Genomic DNA, 20,519 nt, shown 5'->3' with positions numbered 1-20,519 from the left:
CTGAAGAGCTAAAAATAAAAGCCCAGTACTTGACACGCAGATGCCAGTGCAAAACTGAAGTTTATTTACTTGAAGTAAACAGTTCCACAATGTAATTTAACTGTTCAAATTAACAGCTACTGAGCTATTCTTTAGAAAAAGATTACCCACCTGTTAAGTTCTAGTCCATTAAAGCAATACAAAAATATTTACAAATATACACAAGATTCCATCTGTGGCTTCTGGATCACTGTGCTTTACATCTGAAAGAGAAACCTAAGATTCCAAAATTAAAGATATCAAAATAAATACTCGACATTAACAAAGCCCTCAAGCTGATCAGAAAACTTCAGACCTCACTACCCAGGTGTTGGTACACTGCAGTCTGACAACAGTGAGCTCTCCTAGCGTGCTCGGAACAGCGTACATTTGGGTGAGAAGTTGAGGAACTTTTTCTCCTCCTTCTTGACAGGAACCCACTGCCCATAGGGACTTCCCTTTCTGTCATCTTCTCTTCCTGGAGAAATTGATGGTTCTTTCACAATATGGCTCGCTGGCTTCTGTTGTACTGGCTTTGCCATTGTATTCTGGAAAATAAATTACATTTGTTAAGCACTAGAAAGATAAAGATGTACAGTGGCAGCAACTTCAAGAGGTTTACTTGTATTGACAACACACTTAAACCAGAATGCTGAATAACCACCCCAGTTCTGCACTACCAAAGATGCAACTTTCAGAGTAAAACTGTATGCCAGAAACAAGAAGTTCACAGGCACATTATGAGCAGAAATGTCTACATCCACTTGAAACACCACTGCAGTACTGATCCAACTCCTTCAGGAAAGGAACTGTGAAACCCTTCAAGTGCTACCATGACTAAGGTGTTTGATTTGGCAATCACTGCTGTGGAGACTGACAGGGCAGGGATCAGTGATGGACGCCCACCTTTGGAAGCACACTTACATTAGGGCTGAAGGAGATGCTCCGTGCAGTTGCTCTCTCCATCCCACTTTTGGTTATGATTTCTGTCAGTCCCTTGGGTTGCTAAAGAAAAGCACACAACACTTCAGTGGGAGGATACACCACTCTCTGCAAGTCAAGGCAGCCTTTAAAGTTAATAACTTTCCAGCAGTGTTGTTTCAGATATTTACAACAAAAGTAGCCAGAAGCTACCAAACGTGCCAACAGATCAGCACTGAGTTCAATCTGGCAACCAGTATTTTTAATCAAGGCCCTTGTGCCAATTCAAGGACCCGACACGACCTGATATCCATGCCCCAGTTACAGTTTTAAGGAGTGTTCAAATGATTCAAAGCATGGAATGCCATACAATGAAATGCAGTGTCAGAATAAGTCGCATGAAGTTCTGCACGTTAATCCTGCAGAGCTTTGGATAACAACAATAAACTTATCTGCAAGTGATGCAGGCCTCTTCTTCTGTACTCTCTCAACATCTGGAATATATTGCATATATTATGAAAGGGATGCCTGTACCATTTGTCTAAAACCTTTAGCAAATTTACTTCCATTTGAAATAGCATTGGACAGATGTAACAATTACTGTTGTTTTCTATTCAGTACGAATCAGATTAACACAACAGAACACAGTCAAACTAGAGCTCAGTTTAAGATGCTGAAGTTTCTCCCTCCCTTGAATTCACAGCAGCTACAGCCCACGAGACCCTTAATTACCAACAGATTTTCTTCATCATGTCTGGAACCATAGTCATGATTTCTATAAGACAGAAATAAAGCATGTAAAATGCATTGTGTGTTTGGGTATGTAACTTCTGGGAAATAGTTTATTACACATGAAAAGCTTTTAACTGTTAGAAAAGGAAAATTAAGAAGAAAGAAATAACAGGTTTGCTAAGGAGCCTCCTTGTTTTAGGTCGAGAAGGAAAGAGTTTCTGTAATGAGCCATAAATTACTACCATCAAGAAGTTGGAAGAACTACAATTCTCTCCCCTTGCTAATGTTACAGCACCAGGGGAAAGCCTGCACGTAGCACTGAGCCACAGCACAGCCTGGGTTGGAAGGGACCTTAAAGATCACCCAGCTCCAACCCCAGCCGTGGGCTGGGTGCCACTGGGACCCCATCCAGCCCGGCCCTCAACGCACTGCCCTTCAGAATCCAGCGTACTTGCAGTGAAAAGCAAAGTCTACAGTGGTTTCTACAGCACTTTTTAGCATTCTGGTAAACCTCAGTTCTTTGTTCAGGAGTCTGAACTTGTAATTGCCAACTCCCCAGTAAGGAAAAAAGAACCGTGGCACATCCATGCAGAGCACAAGTCTTTAAGCGTTCACCTTCCCACTCACAACACTCCAGTTCATACTTACCTCATCTGAATCCCCAGAGTCTTCGTGTTCTTTTTTAATACTGCTGCTCTCCTTAGCAGCAGGACGGATCTTCAAGCTAGCAGGCAAGACTATATTTTCTGTTCCCAGAGCTTTCGCAGCATTTGCCTTTGCAATTTCCAGAAGTTCCCTCTTTTCTGAAAGAAAAAGGTGATTGATTTTTAACATGAGGTACGGATACACTCAATCCAAACCTAAAACCTGCAGCTATTCTGCCTCTGCACTGAAGCATCAACTCAGATGGATTTTTGTCTCAACTGGGGAGATTTAGCTTCAGCTGAAATATAGACACGCTCTGAACTGATTACTGCTTTCCCCCCCTTGATACATTTTTTACAGATGTACCAAGACTTCCTTTCCATTTGCTACCACCATTTATGCCCTATAAAGCAACTACAGGGACTACAACTCATCTAGTTCGTAACAGCCCTGTTTTCAAGAGCTCGCACCCAGTCTCACAGTACCTTTCTCACTCAGGTGCAGAGGCGACCTACTCCGAGACCTTGTTCGTGACCTGCTCCTCCAGCTCCTGTAGGCCTCAGGATACACCGTCCTCCCAAACCCGTAGCTTCTTCTGCCTCTCGAACGCGACCTGCTTCTTGAATAGGACCTTCTGTAGTAGGATCTGCCACGGGACCACGACCTGCTGCGCGACCTGTGCCTCGGAGGGCTGCGGCGGTACCTCCTGGAGTGGTACCTGCCCCTGTACCTCGTGTAGCCACGAGACCTCGAGCGGCTTCTGGAATAGGAACGGGAGCATCTTCTGTGCCTCCGGGATCTGCGCCTTCGATCCCTAGACCTGGATCTGGACCGGCTCCAGCTCCTGGAGGAAGCTGAAGAGGACGTACTGGAACTGGACTGGGAGCTGCAGGAGGACCGACTGGATGACCTCGAGGATGACCTATCGCAGCTTCTCTTGGATCTCAAACCATTCTCTGTTTTCTTTGGTGAATTGAGACTCAAATCATCCATGAAGTTGGCCATATCGCTGCTCTTCCTGCTCACCACTTTTTCCTTGCAGGTACTTTCAGAACTCGATTCTGTTTTTATTGTTGTTCTGCAATATCCGGTCTCTGTTCCTGGGCAGGGGAGAGAAGAGAAGCAAATCATTTACACACAGCAATTTCCATATACACCACCATCAAATATTACAACACACTGCACACAAACAAGAAGTTCAAGTTAAACGCTGACAATTATCAGCATGTTTTAAGCATGACATTTTTAAGCAGCACCATTTCCTGCTCTGTGGTCAGACTTCTGGAACACGCTGCCCAGGAAGTGGTCAAGAAATGTTTACATCTTGTGCTGAAGGACGTGGTTCAGTGAGGAGATACTGGTGGTAGGAGGATGGTTGGACTGGATGATCTTAGAGGCCTCTCCCAACCTTGATTATTCTATGACTCTGTATGAAAGTTTAAGAAGGCTTTGGTGTAAACCATGAGTAGTTCTCTCTGGAATTCTGAAAGGTTTGTGTGGGCTTTAATACCCTTCACACAACTTCTGTTAAGGTGATAGTTAGTACTATTTATTCACCCCAAACAAAGTTTTCAAGATATTCAAGCTCCCAACATTTCTAAGTGCAGGAGGTGCAAAACAGACATCTGCCTTCCAGGACAGAACAAACTTCATGCTTTACCTCCACAGCTCTATGTAAGTAAGACCAATGACCACAGAACCACATCATACTACTGAACTACATCTTTAAGGTCTTACACATTCTACACACCCTGTGAAAAATACAGCTAAGAGACCAAAGGATGTGACTTCTTAAGGGAGCGTATCAAGACAAGCTTCCCCACTCAGTACACCTATATTATTAGTATTGTGTTAATGCACAAAGACTGCCAGCTGAACCACTGACCTTGGATTCACTGCTTACTGCCAATAAGGGCTATCAAAACATCTATTAGAGCTGATTAAACTCTGCGCTGTTCCTCAAGCAACGGAAGGAAGCTGCATAGGATCACAGAATGGCCAGGGTTGGAAGGGACCTCAAGGATCATGAAGCTCCAACCCCCTGCTGCATGCAGGGCCACAAACCTCCACATTTCACAGCAGCCCAGGCTGCCCAGGGCCCCACCCAACCTGGCCTTGAACACCTCCAGGGATGGACAGGGCATCACAGCCTCTCTGGGCAGCTGTTCCAGCACCTCACCACTCTCATAGCAAAGAACTTCCCCCTCACATCCAACCTCAATCTGCCCTCCCTCAATTCAAACCATTTCCCCTTGTCCTGCTGTTATCGCCCCTTTCCAAGAGTTGATTCCCCTCCTTTTTGTAGGCTCCCTTTAGGTACTGCAGGCTGCAAGGAGGTCACCCCACAGACTTTTTTTCTCCAGGCTGAACAAGCCCAGCTCCCTCAGTCCATCTAAACAGAAGCCAAGGTCACGGGCACTGCACGTAGTAGGGTAACACCCCACATACCCCCCCCCCCCCCCCCCCCCCCCCCGCCTTCCCACACTCAGTTCAGAAGCCAACCAGGGCTTTGCGTGAAGCCACAGCCGGCCGCTTACCGCTGGGGGCCGCCGGACATCCGCGCTGTTGACTTCCATGGGCCCCGAGGGTGCTCCTGCAACGACACAACGGCGAGTGAGGGCCGGCCGCAGCACAGCTCAGCACAGCTCAGCACAGCCCGCAGCGAACACCGCATTCACACCGCACCCGCACTCCCCTCTTCCCCCCCATCCCGCCCATCGGCCCTACGCAGCTGCTCGCCCCCCCTTACCCGCTGCACGCAGCCGCACCGCCTCCGCACGGATCCTGCTCTGACGGCGGAGCACGAGGTGACAGCCCCGCTTCGTGAGTCACGCCCATAGCGAACGGCCGAGCCCGGAGAACGCGCCGCGATCCGAACCCACGGAGCTCCACACAAACGCAGCCGCCCCAACAGCGAACGGAGCGCCGACTGAGAGCGGACGCGAACCTTCCAGAACGTCACTCCCCGCTTACGTAACGGACAGAACAGCGCATGCGCGGGCAGGGCGCCGGCTATTTGCACATGCGCACTGCGCGCGATCGCCCGCTTCTCCCCCTCCCTCCTCATACTGCGGCGCATGCGCAGAAGTCCCCGTTTGACGATCTCTCGCACGCTACGCGCCTGCGCACTGTTGGCAGGGAGCAGCAGCTGAGCGCCGCGCCTGCGCACTGAGCGCGTCGGCGGATCGTCGGGCGGCGGCAGGTCTGAGGTGAGCGGCGGCTCCGCGCCTCCCGTGGCGCCGGCCGGGCTGTGGGTCCGGGCCGTTCTCCGCTTGAGGGCGTTGAGGTGCGGCTATCAAAGCCGTGGTGGATTTTTCCAGTGACGGAAATGCGATGTTTTCTTGCGTTCCTCAGAGCATTGAAAGATGTCCGGCTTCCTGGAGAGCCTGAGGTGCTCGGAGTGCGTGGACTGGGGGGAGAAGCGGAACACCATCGCGTCCATCGCCGCCGGAGTGCTGGTGTGTGCGGCTTTTAGCGCCGAGCCCCACGGCAGAGTGCTGGGCATGGAAAGGAAGGCTGCCTGTCACACGGTTATGGGGCACAGGGACCACAGTCCACCCCATAGCCTTCCCCTGCGCTGGGCTGGCTGCTAAGAAACCTCCGGGTGTCAGCAAGGCGTTGGTGCTGCCATCCCTACTGCAGGCCTTGGGGAGTGTGGGGTGGATGAATGGAGATGGGCTGAGAACTTACAGAGAACTGACAGATCTAGGACAGGCTGGATGGCTGGGCTGAAGCCAACGGGATGAGGTTCAACATGTTTAGATGCTGGGTCCTGCGCTTTGGCCACAACAACCCCAGGCAATGCTGCAGGCTTGGGGTGGAGCGGCTGCGTAGAGGAAGTGGAGCTGTGGGTGTTGATTGATGCTCGGCTGGATGTGAGCTGGCAGTGTGCCTGAGAAGGCCGATGGCATCCTGGCCTGCATTAGAAATAGTGTGCTCAGCAGGAGCGGGGAAGTGATTGTCCCCTTGTACTCTGGTGAGGCTGCACCTCGAGTATTGTGTCCAGTTTTGGGCTCCTCACTGCAAGAAAGACAGTGTTCAAAGAAGGGCAGCAAAGCTGGTGAGGGGTCTGGAGCTCAGGCCTTATGAGGAGCAGCTGAAGGATCTAGAGGTGTTCAGGACCAGGTTGGATGGGGCCATGGGCAGCCTGGTCTGGTATTAAACGTGGAGGTTGGTGGCCCTGCATGTGGGAAGGGGGTTGGAGATTCGTGATCCTTGAGGTCCCTTCCAACCCTGGCCATTCTATGGATCTGTTAAGGAGGTGGGATTGTTCAGTATGGAGAAGAGGAGGCTCAGGGGAGACCTTATTGCTCTCTATAAGTACCTGAAGGGAGGTTGTAGTGAGCTGGGGGTCGGCCTCTTCTCTTGTGTAACACTGATAGGATGAGAGAGAATGGCTTCAAGCTGCGCCAGGGGAGATTCAGGCTGGATGTTAGGAAATACTCCTTCTCTGAAGGAGTGGAATGAGCTGCCCAGGGAGGTGGTGGAGTCACCGACCTGGAGGTGTTCAAGGAGCGTTTGGACGTTGTGTTGAGGGATATGATTTAGTGGGAGCTATTGGTGATAGGTGAATGATTGGACTGGGTGATCCTGTGGGTTTTCTCCAACCTTGGTAATTCTATGATTCTATGAACTGTCTGGCAGAGCTCAGACCTCAGGTGCTCCCTGGGGTCAGTGCTGGGTCTGATCAACATCTTCATCAGTGACTTTAATGAGGGGATAGTGCAGATGGTAAGAGTCTGGGAGGAATGGCTGACACACCTGAAGGCTGTGCTGCCATTCAGGGAGTCCTGGACAGACTGGAGAGCTGGACAGAGAAAAACTATATGGGGTTTAAGAATATTGCACCTGGGGAGGTGTCCACGTCCGGAACCCCCAGTACAAGAAAGGGCTGTTGGATAGGGTCCAGAGGAGCCACAAAGATGATCAAAGGGCTGCAGCACCTCCCCAGTGAAGAGAGGCTGGGGGAGCTGGGCTTGTTCAGCCTGGAGAAAAGAAGGCTGCAGGGTGACCTCATTGCAGCCTGCAGTACCTAAAGGGAGCCTACAAACAGGAGGGGAATCAACTCTTGGAAAGGGGAGATAACAGCAGGACAAGGGGAAATGGTTTGAAGTTGAGGGAGGGAAGACTGAGGTTGGATGTCAGGGGAAGTTCTTTGCTATGAGAGTGGTGAGGTGCTGGAACAGCTGCCCAGAGAGGCTGTGATGCCCCATCCATCCCTGGAGGTGTTCAAGGCCAGGTTGGACGGGGCCCTGGGCAGCCTGGGCTGGTATTGAATGTGGAGGTTGGTGGCCCTGCGTGTAACAGATTCGATGACCTCTAGCGGTCCCTTCCAGCCCCTGCAATTCTGTGATCTCTTGAAGCAGCTGAATCATGGGGTTTGTGTTTAGCTCGTATCTAACTAATCTGACAGCAGAAGCAGTCATGCTGTAATTTATGGTTTTTTTGGTCAAAACTTTTCTGTCTGTGTTTTAAACTATAGTACTCTCGCTTTTAACAGTTTTTTACAGGTTGGTGGATAATCATAGATGCAGCTGTAAAGTACCCTACCATGGAAGACTTCAACCATTCATATCATGCCTGTGGAGTCATAGCCACCATTGCATTCCTAATGTGAGTGTAACGTCTTGATCAGAGCTGTGCACACCTAGAAATCTGGTGGAATTCAGAATGTTTTTTTAAAATGTACTCTTTAAATCAGGAGATAACTGAAAAGAACAAGCCAGGGTCTGAGTGTTGCTAATATAGAATGGTTTGGGTTGGAGGGGTTCTAACAATCACCTGGGTCCAACCCCCCACCATAAGCTGGGACACTTCTGAGCAGGCTGCCTAAAGCCCCATGCAGTCTGGCCTTGGGCGCTGCCTCTGTGCACCCACAGCTCTGGGCTGCAGTGCTCAGCCTCGTTGCCCACTGAGTGATAACATTTCTTCCTAACGTCTCATTTAAATCTCCTCTTTTAGCTTAAAACCATTCCCCTGTGTCCTATTCCTGCACTCAGTGAAAGAGGGTTCCTTCCTTTCTTATGGTGGGGGCCCCAGAGCTGAATGCAGCACTGCATGTAGTTTCGTGAGAGCAGAGCAGAAGGGGAGAACTCCTCCTCTCTCGAGCTGCTGGTCATGCTTCATTCGGTGCAGCCTAGGATCACGTGCCTTGCATCTGTCTGTGGTGAGGAGCCATTAGCAATGGAGTAGCACACAGATCAAAGCATTAAAGGTGGAGAAAAGTGGAGCAGTGCATTGAAGTTTTAGCATCGTTCCAAAGTCTGAGCAATAAAATACATCTAACGAATGCAGTACAGCCTAAATGAGTTTCTGAGAAGTTTCTCCTCCCGTTTTATAAACATTTTCCTTCTTGCTTTATTTATCTTTCCCCTTTTTCATCCTGTTTGTCACATTCAGGATCAATGCAGTGTCTAACGGACAAGTGCGGGGCGACAGCTACAGCGAGGGCTGCCTGGGACAGACAGGTAAGAGGTGTGCAGTCAGTAACCCTTGGAAGAGCTGTGATGCTGCACCAGCTGTGCACTGCTTTATGTGCACAGCATAAGTGGGTCACGTCAGGTGCTCTGAAACTGAAGCACCTGGAAAGCTGCTGGTGTCTCACCCAGGGACGGGCACAGAACCTCCGTGTGTCTTTTTTAAGGTGCTCGGATCTGGCTCTTCATTGGCTTTATGATGGCTTTTGGCTCTCTGATTGCTTCCATGTGGATTCTGTTTGGAGGATACGTCGTTAAAGGTAAAATACAGCATGAAGCGTGGCCTGACCCTGTCTAGTTCTTCCCTATCCATTTTTTTTTCTTTTTTCTAACATATGGGGAATTTTAAGATCCCATTTCTGTTATTTAAGCTCATGTCAGCCTGTTTTGTAGGGCACAAACCTTCCAGTTAGCCTTAGTAGAAACAGAGGGCTGAGTCACATGGGGGACTGCACTGAAATAATTGAACTGCTTTCGTTATACAGGAAGAATTCTCAGCAAACACCTCTTTCCAGAATTAAGGTGACTCATTTTGTGCAGGTTGTTCCACAGGCCTATACATTAAGCCAGCAAACTGCTTGTAGAACTGCATACATTCCTTTATAACGTGGTAATTTTATGAAGACAAGTCTTGAGAAAGTCATAGAAACTGCAGCAGGTTCCTCTTGGCAGGGACACATCAGCAGACATGAAGCTGTTGCTCAGCCCTGGCAGTGAATTTCATGCTCATTAGGGCACAGTGGCTGGGTTCTAATTTATGTTCTCTTTAGTCTTGGCATTACTCAGGTCATGGGGGATTTTCAGGGACACCTGGGCACACTGATTTCATGCCAGTGCTCCGTTCTGTGGCTTATCATCACTGCAAACTGGGTGTGCAATCCCACACAGTAATGACAGCCTGCATGAGCTGAGATCTGAGTGACATCTTTGATTGTTGCTTCAGTTATTTGGAAAGCTGAATAAGTGAGGGGGAGGCACAAAAGCCATTGAAATTACTTTGCAGTGGGGGCAACAGATGGGAGGGAAGCATCTTGTCAGAGGATGAAACGGATGCGAAAGATGCAGAGTGCTCTGTTAATTCTATGAGAGAACAACCTGTCTGAGGGCAGATCTGCTCTGAGGCAGCAGCTGGGCCCTGTTGTGAGATGGGGTCTCTTTGAAGAGAAAAGGCCTTGTGAAAAATTCAGAGTGTTTTGTTTTGTTTGCCTTTAGAGAAAACAGTCGTGTACCCAGGAATTGCTGTTTTTTTCCAGAATGCATTCATCTTTTTCGGGTAAGCTTCTCATCCTTCGTTCATTTCTTACCTAATTGGTTTTTAATGATCAAAACCAAAGCTTGCTGCAGTCTGGGTTTTATTTCAGCTCTATTTCTTTGCAGCTAGATGTGGGTGAATAAAGTGCAGCTGAGGGCACTCACTGATCTGCCTGCATGGGTTTTGTTGCAGGAGCAGGCCGTGGGTTCACAAATACACAACTTGCTCCCACAAATAACGTATTGAAGACATGATTTGGTGTTTAATCTGCCCCCTGAGGTGCTCACGTGCCTTTCTTGTTTCAAACAGAGGACTGGTCTTCAAATTTGGCCGCACAGAGGACCTGTGGCAGTGAGCTCACGCTGATGGAAGCGCATTGGCCGTGTCACTTTTTTAACTCTGTATTCTGGAAATTTTGTAAAGCCATTTTGTATACGGTGCCCTTCAATGGTGTCTAAAGGTAAAACGTGGAGAAGTGAAATCACAGCACCACAAATCCTGGTTGTATTTTTTTTTTTAAAGGAAAAAACCTTAAGAACAGTTATATTGATTTCAATGTTGCAATGTTTCTGACCTGTAAAACTGCTACAAGTAGCAATGGAAGTCACTTTTGTATGATGTTTGCTATAAGAAAATAGAATAGTGGAAGATTAATGCATTTAACCATTTCACACTTTCTATGATATTTACAACCCAAGTCCTACTTGCTTTACAACCAATTTTTAACATATATTTATTAAGTATTTCCTATATCTGGACAATATAAACAGTTCTTCACTTTCAAATCTGACTGGTTTGTGTTTTTTCCTGCGTTAAGCTGTGCTGCTTTGGGCCTTGTTTTTCCCTGAGTGTTCAACACAAAGATGGTGAGGGCAGTGAACAACTCACTGCTGCTCAGACACTGCAGAGGCACAGTGAAAGTTCTGTCCTGGTTCTGGCTGTAAGGAGCTCATCCACAAAGCCTGCTGTAAACTTAATTCCTAACCACAATAAAAGGAAGGAAGAACACTCCTCAGCTGGGAGTTAAACCAGGGACAGGCCCTGCAAGAGAGATTTCTGATCCGTATTCATTTGAACTCTGAGATACAAGAGGAGCTGTTTTGCCCCATCCTCTACACACAGCTTGGTTACTTGCTCAAGAAATCAGGGAGCAAAGAGATGTGAGAGAAACAGAGGAATGAAACACTATTCCTTACCACCACTCCTGCTGGAAGACAGCAGAAGCATGGAAGAAGTCTTTGTGTCTTTATGTTCAGTGGGTGCTGGAATGTGAGGAACTGAAGGTCACAAGTTCAGCCTGGATTACAGTACTGCCAGGGCAGTGATGTGCTGAATGTGTGATAAGGAGGCACATAAAGGTGTAGGCAGCTGTGCTGAATGAACTGTCAGCTGGTAAAAGCTGCATGCAGCTGATAAATAAGTAGATTATACTATTAATAAGTAGGCTGGCTGTTTTGTGAAATAAGAAACAGTGACACTTCCTCTACAAGTTACCTGGACCTCTGTCTCAGCTTCCTTTAATTGCAGAACTGCTTTGTTTATTCCCTAATGAACAAATTAGATGTCAGCAGACATTGCAGCGAGCATCAAATACTCCCCCTCTTGTTTTCAGTGTTACAGTTTGCCTCATTCCTTCATTTTTAAGCAAGGTTGATGAGTAAATAAAAACAGCCAAGGTTCCACTTCTTTAATTATGTAAGCAGTTAAAGGAAAAAACGTCAACTATTTTGAAATGAAGAAAAAGCTGAGGAGCACCATGCACTTACAAACACGGCTGCACTGCATCCCCTGACTGAGCAGGCTGTGCCTCGTGCACAGAGCCCTGCAGGTAGGAGCACTCTACAAGCAATATCTGCTTCCATTCATTCAAATCAAGGTAAGGCCTTTAGCTGGCAGTGTTTAAGGAATCGTTTCCAGATCTTCCAGGCTGGCCACCCCCCAGCACAAACCCAAGTTCTGCTCATCATTTCTTGCCATCAGATCTTCCAAATCTTGGCTGAGCCAAGAGCAGATTTATCTGGTGACACGATTTCAGCCTGGCACAGTGTGGAGTTCTGGCTCAGCCATCAAAACAGGGCCTTCAGCAGAACTTATTGAACTTACAAACAAGAACTTCAGCACTTCACTAGATCAGAATAAATGCGTGCTGCACAGATTGGGACTTTTAAACTTCAGAACTAAATACAGCTTTAAAAGCTTCAAGCATTTTAATGGATAAGCCACGACAGCAGCTTTCTGTACACATCCCACAAAAATATTTAAGGTAAAATGATCAAAACAGAAAAGAAAACGTGTTGTAATTCTCCATCTGTGAATATATGTGCTGATTGTTCAGAAATAATGGACGTTTTGTTGCAGATTCTTCACGTGTCCATTGGGAAGGCTTTTGTAAGTGTGCTAATAATTAAGTGCTGTTTCATCATAGTTACTCATTTTCTCTAATGACAAATACGGATCTTGGTCAAGTTTTCCATTGAGGTTCATCCATTCAAAATCCAACAGCCAGATGAGGAAACTGTGAATACAGACATTCTTGTATCAGAACGTTTTATCAATCAACATCAAATCAACACATGGAGGAGGCGATGCAGAACCTTATTCCAAATTCCCTGGTTCTTAGAGGATCACACTCAGCACCTAAATGTGCACAAGCTCTGTGTTCATGCACTCAACGCCCAGTGAAGGCCAGGAGTTTTCATAGAAAGAACCTTCCATCCACAGAACTGCCTGGTAAAAATCCTCTTTGACATCCATTAATGGGGTGAGGTTCAACAAGGCCAAATGCTGGGTCCTGCACTTCGGCTACAACAACCCCAGGCGATGCTACAGGCTTGGGGCAGAGTGGCTGGAAGACGGCGTAGAGGAAATGGACCTGGGGGTATTGATTGATGCTCGGCTGAACAGGAGCCGACAGTGTGCCCAGGTGGCCAAGAAGGCCAATGGCAGCCTGGCTTGCATCAGAAACAGTGTTGCAAGCAGGAGCAGAGAGGTGATTGTTCCCCTATATTCAGCACTCGTGAGGCCGCACCTTGAGTGCTGTGCCCAGTTTTGGGCCCCTCACTGCAAGAAAGATATTGAGGCCCTGGAACGTGTTCAAAGGAGGGCAACAAAGCTGGTGAGGGGTCTGGAACACAGGGCTGGTGAGGAGAGGCTGAAGGAGCTGGGAATGTTCAGCCTGGAGAAGAGGAGGCTCAGGGGAGACCTTATTGCTCTCTATGACTGCCTGAAGGGAGGTTGTAGTGAGCTGGGGGTCGGCCTCTTCTCTCGTGCCATCAGTGATAGGAGCAGAGGGAATGGCTTCAAGCTACGGCAGGGGAGATTCAGGCTGGACATGAGGAAGTATTACTTTTCAGAAAGGGTGGTCAGGCACTGCAATGGATGCCCAGGGAGGTGGTGGAGTCACCGAGCCTGGGGGTGTTCAAGGAAAGGCTGGATGTTGTGTTGAGGGACGGGGTTTAGTGGGAGCTGTTGGGAACAGGTGAACGGTTGGACTGGATGAGCTTTGAGGTCTTTTCCAACCCTGGTGATTCTATGATTCTATGATTCCAAGGGACCGTCTATGAAGCACAGGATGTCTGAGCACGGATGTTGTGTGTCACAACAGAGATCACAGCTTTAGCCACGCGCCCACCACCAGGAATGCTATCTGAAGAACATTTCTATTTTACTCAGGCTTCAGACAGCTGAACAAACGGGGCATTGAAATGTACCCTGAAATGGCTGCTGTGTGCACTGCCACGTGGTTAACCTTACACTGAAAGGAAACTTACCTCCCAGTACATCTGGTCTTCAAAATACTTGGAGACAGGGATGGGCTTCAACAGTTTGAGGTTTAGGATTAAACCTGGTTGTAAAAACACATACATTGGATATACCTCTACACATGTCATGGAAAGGGGAAGGCTGTGTAACTTCTTGGTAACACACATCCAAATGGAGCACAGACTAAAACACATCAGGACAGAACACTTCAGCAGAGCCCTATGACTCAAGTTGACCTTAAGTACAGAGAAACTTATAGGTAAAAACCCATTAAACAGCCTCCCAGATTCTAAGGATACATGGAAAGTCTTTAACTTCTCACATGAAAGCAGACAGGCTTAGCAGCACTGTTAGTTTGGGTTCTCAGTACGTGGAACCACTGAATGATTGTTTTAGTTGATTGTTTTTTAAAGAACTCATTAGCTCTTACCTACCCTTGAGCTAATGCAAAATTGCAATCGATTAAAGCATTTTATAAGATCGTTTCAGAGTATATTTTACAGCAGCTTTCACCTCAAACCAGAATTAGCAGCTTTAGAACAACTGCAGCTGCCATAAAACCAACAGTATGTCATGTGAGGAGCACGTGAGCCTTGATGATCCCAAACCCCAGCAACCAAAGGAGCTGGGTCTGCCTCCTGCAAGCTGCTGACGTGAGTGGAAGTCGGCAGATTTGCAGCAACTGGCCTAAAAAATGAGAAGCTCCAGGTAGCATTTTTCTGTCACCAAGACAACACCAAAACATAAATGTACTTTCATCCTCACACATCTCATGTCTGTAATCTGAAGGCAGCTGTTAAACATCTGCAAAATACATTTCACCAATGAAAAAATGTTGCAGGTAGGTTACGTTGACTACATCTCTTCTTCAGAGCCTATCCAGGAAGAGTTCTGGGTGCTCATGCTTCCAACTGTTTCTCCTACATAAATCCCTATCCACAGCAGCACACATTAGCACCTCAGTTACACCGGTGTCTTTTTGCAAAGGACACTGACACACAACAGCTGCAATGGGAAAACACAGCCCCTGCCCCAAAGGAAAATGTGGAAGATGTTACTGAAAGGTGGTTTTCCTGCTTACCTGTAATCAGACCCGTTATCAGGGCAGCACTGATGGTGAAGCAGAAGGCTCCGATGCTCATTGCGACCTCGTGGCCAATGCTGAAAGCAAAACAAGTGTTTCCCCTTTGACAGTTGCTGGCTCTAACGTTCAGCCTGTGGATGTGTCTGCCCCAAGTGGTCCCTGTGCACGGACCTCCTGTCAAAACCTCACATCACAATCACTGTTTTCAACCCTTCATGCAGCTGCAGTTGGATGTTTTAAGAGAGCTGAGCAGAAGCCTACAACCAGGTTATGTTGCACTGTGATTCATTCCTGTGTAAGCTGAGAAAACCAGATAACTTCTTCTATGATACAACATGGGCTTGATTTGATCCATGAAATCCTATGGAGAACCACCCTTCATTGAGCCCTTTGTGTGGTGTTTCCCCAAGCATATTTCCAGCTGGGGGTCCAGACTGGTGTTAGCCCTTGCCTGTATGTTAAAGACTGTGGGATAAAATTCATCTTTTTTTCCCTCCCTTGCTGTAACAGCATACAAAGCTTTCCCAAAACACCTGGGAAGGAGGCATTTTCCCAGCCTTCATCTCCTCTGTACACTGCTCTGAAGATAAAGGACCAAATTTAGGACTGAAACCTAACATGATTTATCTGTGAAGGCTTGCAAGCCTTCTGTATTTATGAGAATTCCACTCAGGACACCCTCCAGTAACGATCAGATAAACTCATTACACCTAAGGGCAAACATTTATGTACCTTGGTGATTTAGTCTGGATTTCCAGCACACAGAAAAGAACTCGGGCAAGAGCTCCAAACACAGCAGGCAAACCAAACGTGAAATGAACCCCAGATGCATCATGAATCTTGAGAGTAGGGTTCAAGCAACTCTGGGAAGAGGGAAAACATTAAGTGATACACAAGAACACAAGCTGATAACTGGACACTGTCTATCTTGGAGTTAGGAAATTAACTTTGGACTCTTGCAATCCCACACCTTGGTCAAGACTTCAGGTTTAATCTTCTCAAAAAAGAGGTTTACCTTGAGGTATGTCACACTGGAAAATAAGTTTACAGAACTTCTACAAAAAGGAATTTCAGGCTTTGAGTGTTACCTGCAAACAGAAGGATCCTAGCGTGCTTATCACACCAGCAAGGAGACCCAAAATCATTGCAATCCAGGGATACTCGATAATGTCTGCTGCATAACCGATAGCAACCCCACCAGCCAGCGCTGCACTGTGGATATGAGTCTGTAAAACAAAGTAGCACAGAGAAAATTCAGTCATTGCTTGTTGTGTAACAGCACATTAGGGGATGTGGGCTTCTGCATACTGTAAGCTACCATCAGAGAACACCATTTCTAACTTACAGTTTCTTCTGCTTGGCAGCCTAATGATGACTGCCACGCTGAAAACTCAGATTTGCTTTTATTGAACAGCTATTTTACCCTGCAATGTATTACTGAGAGTAACAGAACAAGTTTTTCCATACCGTGATTTTCCCTCGTGTCTTACCATCCTGAATTTTCCATCCTTTGTGGTCAGACCAGACAACGCAAAGGCAGTCACAGCACTCACTGCAAGTGCTAAGTAGGTGTTAAAGATCAATTTATTCTTTTCTGAAGCCAGTACAGAATTGAAGCTTGGCCAGAACACCCACAGAAAGAGAGTGCCTTGGAGACAAAGACAAGCAATTGTTATTACCTGCTCTCAAACACGGTATATCTACCATAGGCTGTCTCTGGATGCTTCCAACCCACATTTCTGCGTTCATTTCAACTTCCTCATTGTGACCAAAGAGTGATTCCTGTCCTCTGCAGTGCAGACAGCCTGAGAGCTGCCTGCTGTCCCAACATCTTCCCCAGAAACGTGGTACTGCACACAGCACTGCAGTGTCATATGGACAGCAGATCACAGGCCTGCCTGTATCCTGTTCCCCACCTTTCAGCAGGTTTTTATCTTACACTCACAGCATTAGGCAGGGACTGCATTTCCGTATCACTGTGCAGCACCTTGATGTAGCAAACAGCATTTCAGCCCCAGATAGGGACTCTAAGCACTACTGAAATACAAGTCATAACCTCAGCGCATGGATCCCTGACCAAAACATCCACACAAGCCCCAAAGAGACAACTTAATTGAGAGAGGGCAGCAGTGAACCTGCACTTATGCTTTCCTCCTGCTCTCACTGCAATCTCTTCTCCCAGCATTAAACCAAATGCCTCACCCAACATTGACAGTAAGTCCGATTTTGAAGTACTTCCATTCTTCTCAGCCCTTAGTGATGGCTCAGGGAAACGTGAGGAGACAGCCAGACCAAAGTATGCCCCAAACAGGTGAACGTGCATCATGCATACATGGTATGAAACCTGCATCAGTAGAGTAAGTAAATTTGTAACCAATCATGTGCCACAGGAAACTTTGACACAGATGCTGATATAATTCACTCATGCAACCTCCCTGTGTAGAATTTGTCAAAACAGTCACTTGGTTTATAACTGAAGCGTGGGTTTTTAATGCCATGTTAATTTACCTGAGCTCACTGTAGCTCATAACCACGCAGTTCATCCACAAAGAGCTCGGAGCACATTTACACTGTGTGTTAAACGCAGCTCTGCCTCTGCTGTGCACAGTGTGCTCGTGTATCAGTCAGTGGAAACAGCAATGTTTCCAAAGGCTCTGTGAAACTTTCCCTCCTGTTTCTGGAAATGATACTGCTGTACCTTCAGGACGTGCATGTTGATCCATCTGCTCATACGGAAAACTATTATCTCCACAACTGTCATCACGATGGATTGCATGGGATTGATCTTCCCAAGAACAGCTCCAATGGAGATGACCACAGCAACCATGCTCATAGCAGCTCCCGTTATTCTGTAACGAAAGGAAGGAAAGAAAAGAAGAAAACAAAATACAATTCCATGTCAGGACCATATTCAGGCAAAGAAGAAAGAACAACTGACAGCAAAATGCACCTAACCCTCCAAAAAGTCTGCAACGACCATGCTGATTCACTGCAGCCAGGCATTACACCAGAATAAAAGCCATCAGCAGCTCCAGTGATTCCAATTCTAACAAGAACTAATTACCCGAACACATCTTCCACTGTTCTTTCTGTCGGGAAAACTGATACATTTTCCATCAGAATGGAGCACTGGACACCAAGCACGATGATCAGGAGGTTGAATCCCACGCTGCTGAACCCGTATCGTTTCAAAAACGTCAGGAAAAAGCCAAATCCAAAAATGAGCATGTGGCTGACATCCTGCAAATCTGCGTGGCAGAAAAGAGCAGAAGAGCAGTGAAGTGATTCAAGGAGACTGGTTTTAAAAAATGACAATTAACTAAGAAATCTTTCTATTAAACACTGGGCACCATTATGAACTAGTTTTAAAGAAACCCAGAGCTTGCTCTCTCTTCCATAAGGAAACAGAAAGACGATACCGTACTCAAATTCAGTTTTACAATTGTTTCATGTGCTGAGACCTCACCAGAGTTCTGCACTCAGAGCGCTGCCTGTCCTCAGAAGTTTCCACTTATACACGTGGAGACAGCAGAAAACAGATGAGCAATGCAATTTCTATCATGTATGACTTTGTGGACTGCCTTTGCTTTCACATAAATAATGATGAAGAATACAAGCAGGGCAGCAGAAGGGCAGCACAAACGTTCTCCTTCTCACTCACCAGTACACAAAACCATCCATCCCAACTCTACTGCAGTGCAAAATAAAAATCCTTCCTTTCACAGCAAGGTGAGCAGTCTTACCTGTGTAGTGAAGTAATGCATACTGGTCTGAGAACAGAAAATAAATGAGGACGATGAAGACAGCTTCCAGAGAAAGGATCAGCCACGGCACGCTGCATCGGAAGCTGAGGTAAGTAGAAGGCATTGTGCACCAGATGATACTTAGGCACAAACACCTTAATACTGTCTTCTATAAACAATGTTTGTGTCACCTCAAACCAACAGTTAAGGAGGGGGAGGGGGAATAAAAGAGAGATAAAAAACCCGAGAGGCATCGGCAACGAACGTTCCTTATCTGGTGCACGTCAGGAGCCCAAGCTTAGCTGACATGGACTAAACTCAGAAGTACCCACAAACAGAACCATACCAAATGGTCGATGTAGTTCTGCAGGATGCCATCCCCACGGTGCTCCAGCTGCTTGGCTCCTCACGTATCAGCTGAACGGCAAGAAAAGCATGCAGACATGCAGACTCACAGCAGTGGGATGCTGAAGCTCACACAATATCATTATTCCTTTATATTGCTTGTAATCCAGACTGTAATCCAGACCTGAGCCCCTCCACCACTACCTCAGGAAATGCCCAGCTGAGATTCCGGTTGTGTTTTCAGCTGCAGGATCCAACACAACACCCACATCCCGCTGGGTAACCCCAGACACACTGCAGCCTTTTAACTGAGAACCAACCTGATCGCTTCCAGACCTGACCTGCATTCAGAAACGCATCACCTTCCATTGCCACACCGTGGCTATGAGGCACCCAACTTGTGGGTTCTCAGCCTTTGGGTTGGCACATGTTTTTTCTTTAAATAAGCAGCCACCAAAGCGAACATTTGGGGCACACAAGCAGGGCTACATGGCAGAAGCTGTTATGTCCTGTGGAAGATCTGCTTCCAGCTCCTTTTTGGGGGGATTTGGTGACCATGTTGGGAAACTCAGATGTTGCTCAACGTCAGTTGAGCTGCTTTGGAACACCTATAAGGTGCAAACAGAGCTGATGGATGCAGTGACTGCCTGTGCTCCATCTCCCATCTGCAGTACAACCACCTGGGAACCACACTGAGGATCCACAACTACAGCCACCATTCTGCATGAGTTAAATAAGCAAAATCACCCTTTTTTTTTTTCTTTCTTTCTTTTTTGACATTTGTGACCAAGTCTCCTGGCAGCACAAACACTCTGACGGAACACATGCCGAAGGCTGTAACGTTGCCCGTGCCTTTTCGCACAGGACACCCCCGGGATCCTCCTGTCCCGCTGTAAATGCTGATTCTGGGCTTTTTGCGTCCAATTCCCCCATGAACCGAACAGGCTTTAACGCCACAGCAGGGCCGCGCTCCTCAGCCCGGGCCCATCCATCACAGTCCGAACGCTTAGGGCCCGCACGCGGCCCCTGCAGAGAGGAAGAAGCCAGGCGCGGTTCGAAGCCCCGCTCGCACTCCGCTTTGCCACGCAGCCCCGCGCGGCTACAGCACGAACTGCGGGCGGGGCCGCCGGTGACAAGGCAGGCCTAACCGGAAGGGGCGGAGACAACGGAAGTTCCGCTCCCCCTCTGCTTCCCATTGGCTGAGCGCCCCCACCCACCCACAGGCCCTGCCTTAGGGACGGGTTTCCCATTGGCCGAAAGCTAGCAGCTTTCCTGGGCTCTGATTGGTCCATCTCCAAACACCGTCCGTCTTTGGACCGATCGGAGACAGGACGGCCGCGTTGCCCCGCCCCTTCCTGCCCCGCCATTGGGCCGCTCTCCTGCCACTCCCCTGAATGTGTTTCTTTGCTGCAGTCGCTCCGCTGTTTGCTTTTCGGTTTTTTTTTTTCTCCCTTCTCTTCCCGAAATCCTGCGAGGCGTCGGGACAAGGCTGCGTTGTTGCGGAAGAACAGCGCACCCCGAGGATTACGATAGTGATTTGT

General features: G+C 47.6%; 3 protein-coding genes across 7 annotated transcripts; 1 reads left to right on the top strand and 2 right to left on the bottom strand.

Moving 5' to 3' along the window:
- Positions 1–41: 41 nt before the first annotated feature.
- Positions 42–5,272, bottom strand: RSRP1 (arginine and serine rich protein 1). 2 transcript variants are annotated; one of them, XM_048969176.1, is made up of 6 exons: positions 5,066–5,272; positions 4,854–4,909; positions 2,802–3,416; positions 2,320–2,474; positions 943–1,023; positions 42–566 (listed from the first exon to the last, which is right to left on the bottom strand). In XM_048969176.1, the coding sequence occupies exons 1-6, from the start codon at positions 5,152–5,154 to the stop codon at positions 384–386; spliced, it is 1,179 nt and encodes a 392-aa protein (XP_048825133.1). In that variant the 5' UTR covers positions 5,155–5,272; the 3' UTR covers positions 42–383. The 2 variants fall into 2 exon arrangements, 1 of the variants encoding a protein (XP_048825133.1); XR_007381004.1 differs by having other exon boundaries at positions 522–566; positions 943–1,433.
- A 130-nt stretch (positions 5,273–5,402) lies between these two features.
- On the top strand, positions 5,403–10,829 carry TMEM50A (transmembrane protein 50A). 2 transcript variants are annotated; one of them, XM_048969181.1, is made up of 7 exons: positions 5,403–5,525; positions 5,671–5,774; positions 7,817–7,929; positions 8,716–8,783; positions 8,960–9,052; positions 10,005–10,065; positions 10,354–10,829. In XM_048969181.1, exons 2-7 carry the CDS (start codon positions 5,682–5,684, stop codon positions 10,397–10,399), a joined length of 474 nt encoding a protein of 157 aa, XP_048825138.1. In that variant the 5' UTR covers positions 5,403–5,525; positions 5,671–5,681; the 3' UTR covers positions 10,400–10,829. The 2 variants fall into 2 exon arrangements, with proteins under 2 accessions (XP_048825138.1, XP_048825140.1); XM_048969183.1 differs by lacking the exon at positions 10,354–10,829 and adding an exon at positions 10,237–10,297.
- On the bottom strand, positions 10,502–20,132 carry RHCE (Rh blood group CcEe antigens). 3 transcript variants are annotated; one of them, XM_048969174.1, is made up of 11 exons: positions 18,980–20,132; positions 18,634–18,725; positions 17,955–18,138; positions 17,589–17,739; positions 17,093–17,234; positions 16,381–16,538; positions 15,979–16,116; positions 15,623–15,753; positions 14,888–14,967; positions 13,815–13,888; positions 10,502–12,559 (listed from the first exon to the last, which is right to left on the bottom strand). In XM_048969174.1, exons 1-11 carry the CDS (start codon positions 19,009–19,011, stop codon positions 12,533–12,535), a joined length of 1,209 nt encoding a protein of 402 aa, XP_048825131.1. In that variant the 5' UTR covers positions 19,012–20,132; the 3' UTR covers positions 10,502–12,532. The 3 variants fall into 3 exon arrangements, with proteins under 3 accessions (XP_048825131.1, XP_048825132.1, XP_048825130.1); XM_048969175.1 differs by lacking the exon at positions 18,634–18,725; XM_048969173.1 differs by lacking the exon at positions 18,980–20,132 and having other exon boundaries at positions 18,634–18,967.
- Positions 20,133–20,519: the final 387 nt, after the last annotated feature.

Source organism: Lagopus muta, chromosome 23 (genome assembly GCF_023343835.1).
Source record: "Lagopus muta isolate bLagMut1 chromosome 23, bLagMut1 primary, whole genome shotgun sequence".
In the NCBI taxonomy this organism is placed as follows: domain Eukaryota; kingdom Metazoa; phylum Chordata; class Aves; order Galliformes; family Phasianidae; genus Lagopus; species Lagopus muta.
This window is presented reverse-complemented; position numbering and strand designations above follow the sequence as displayed.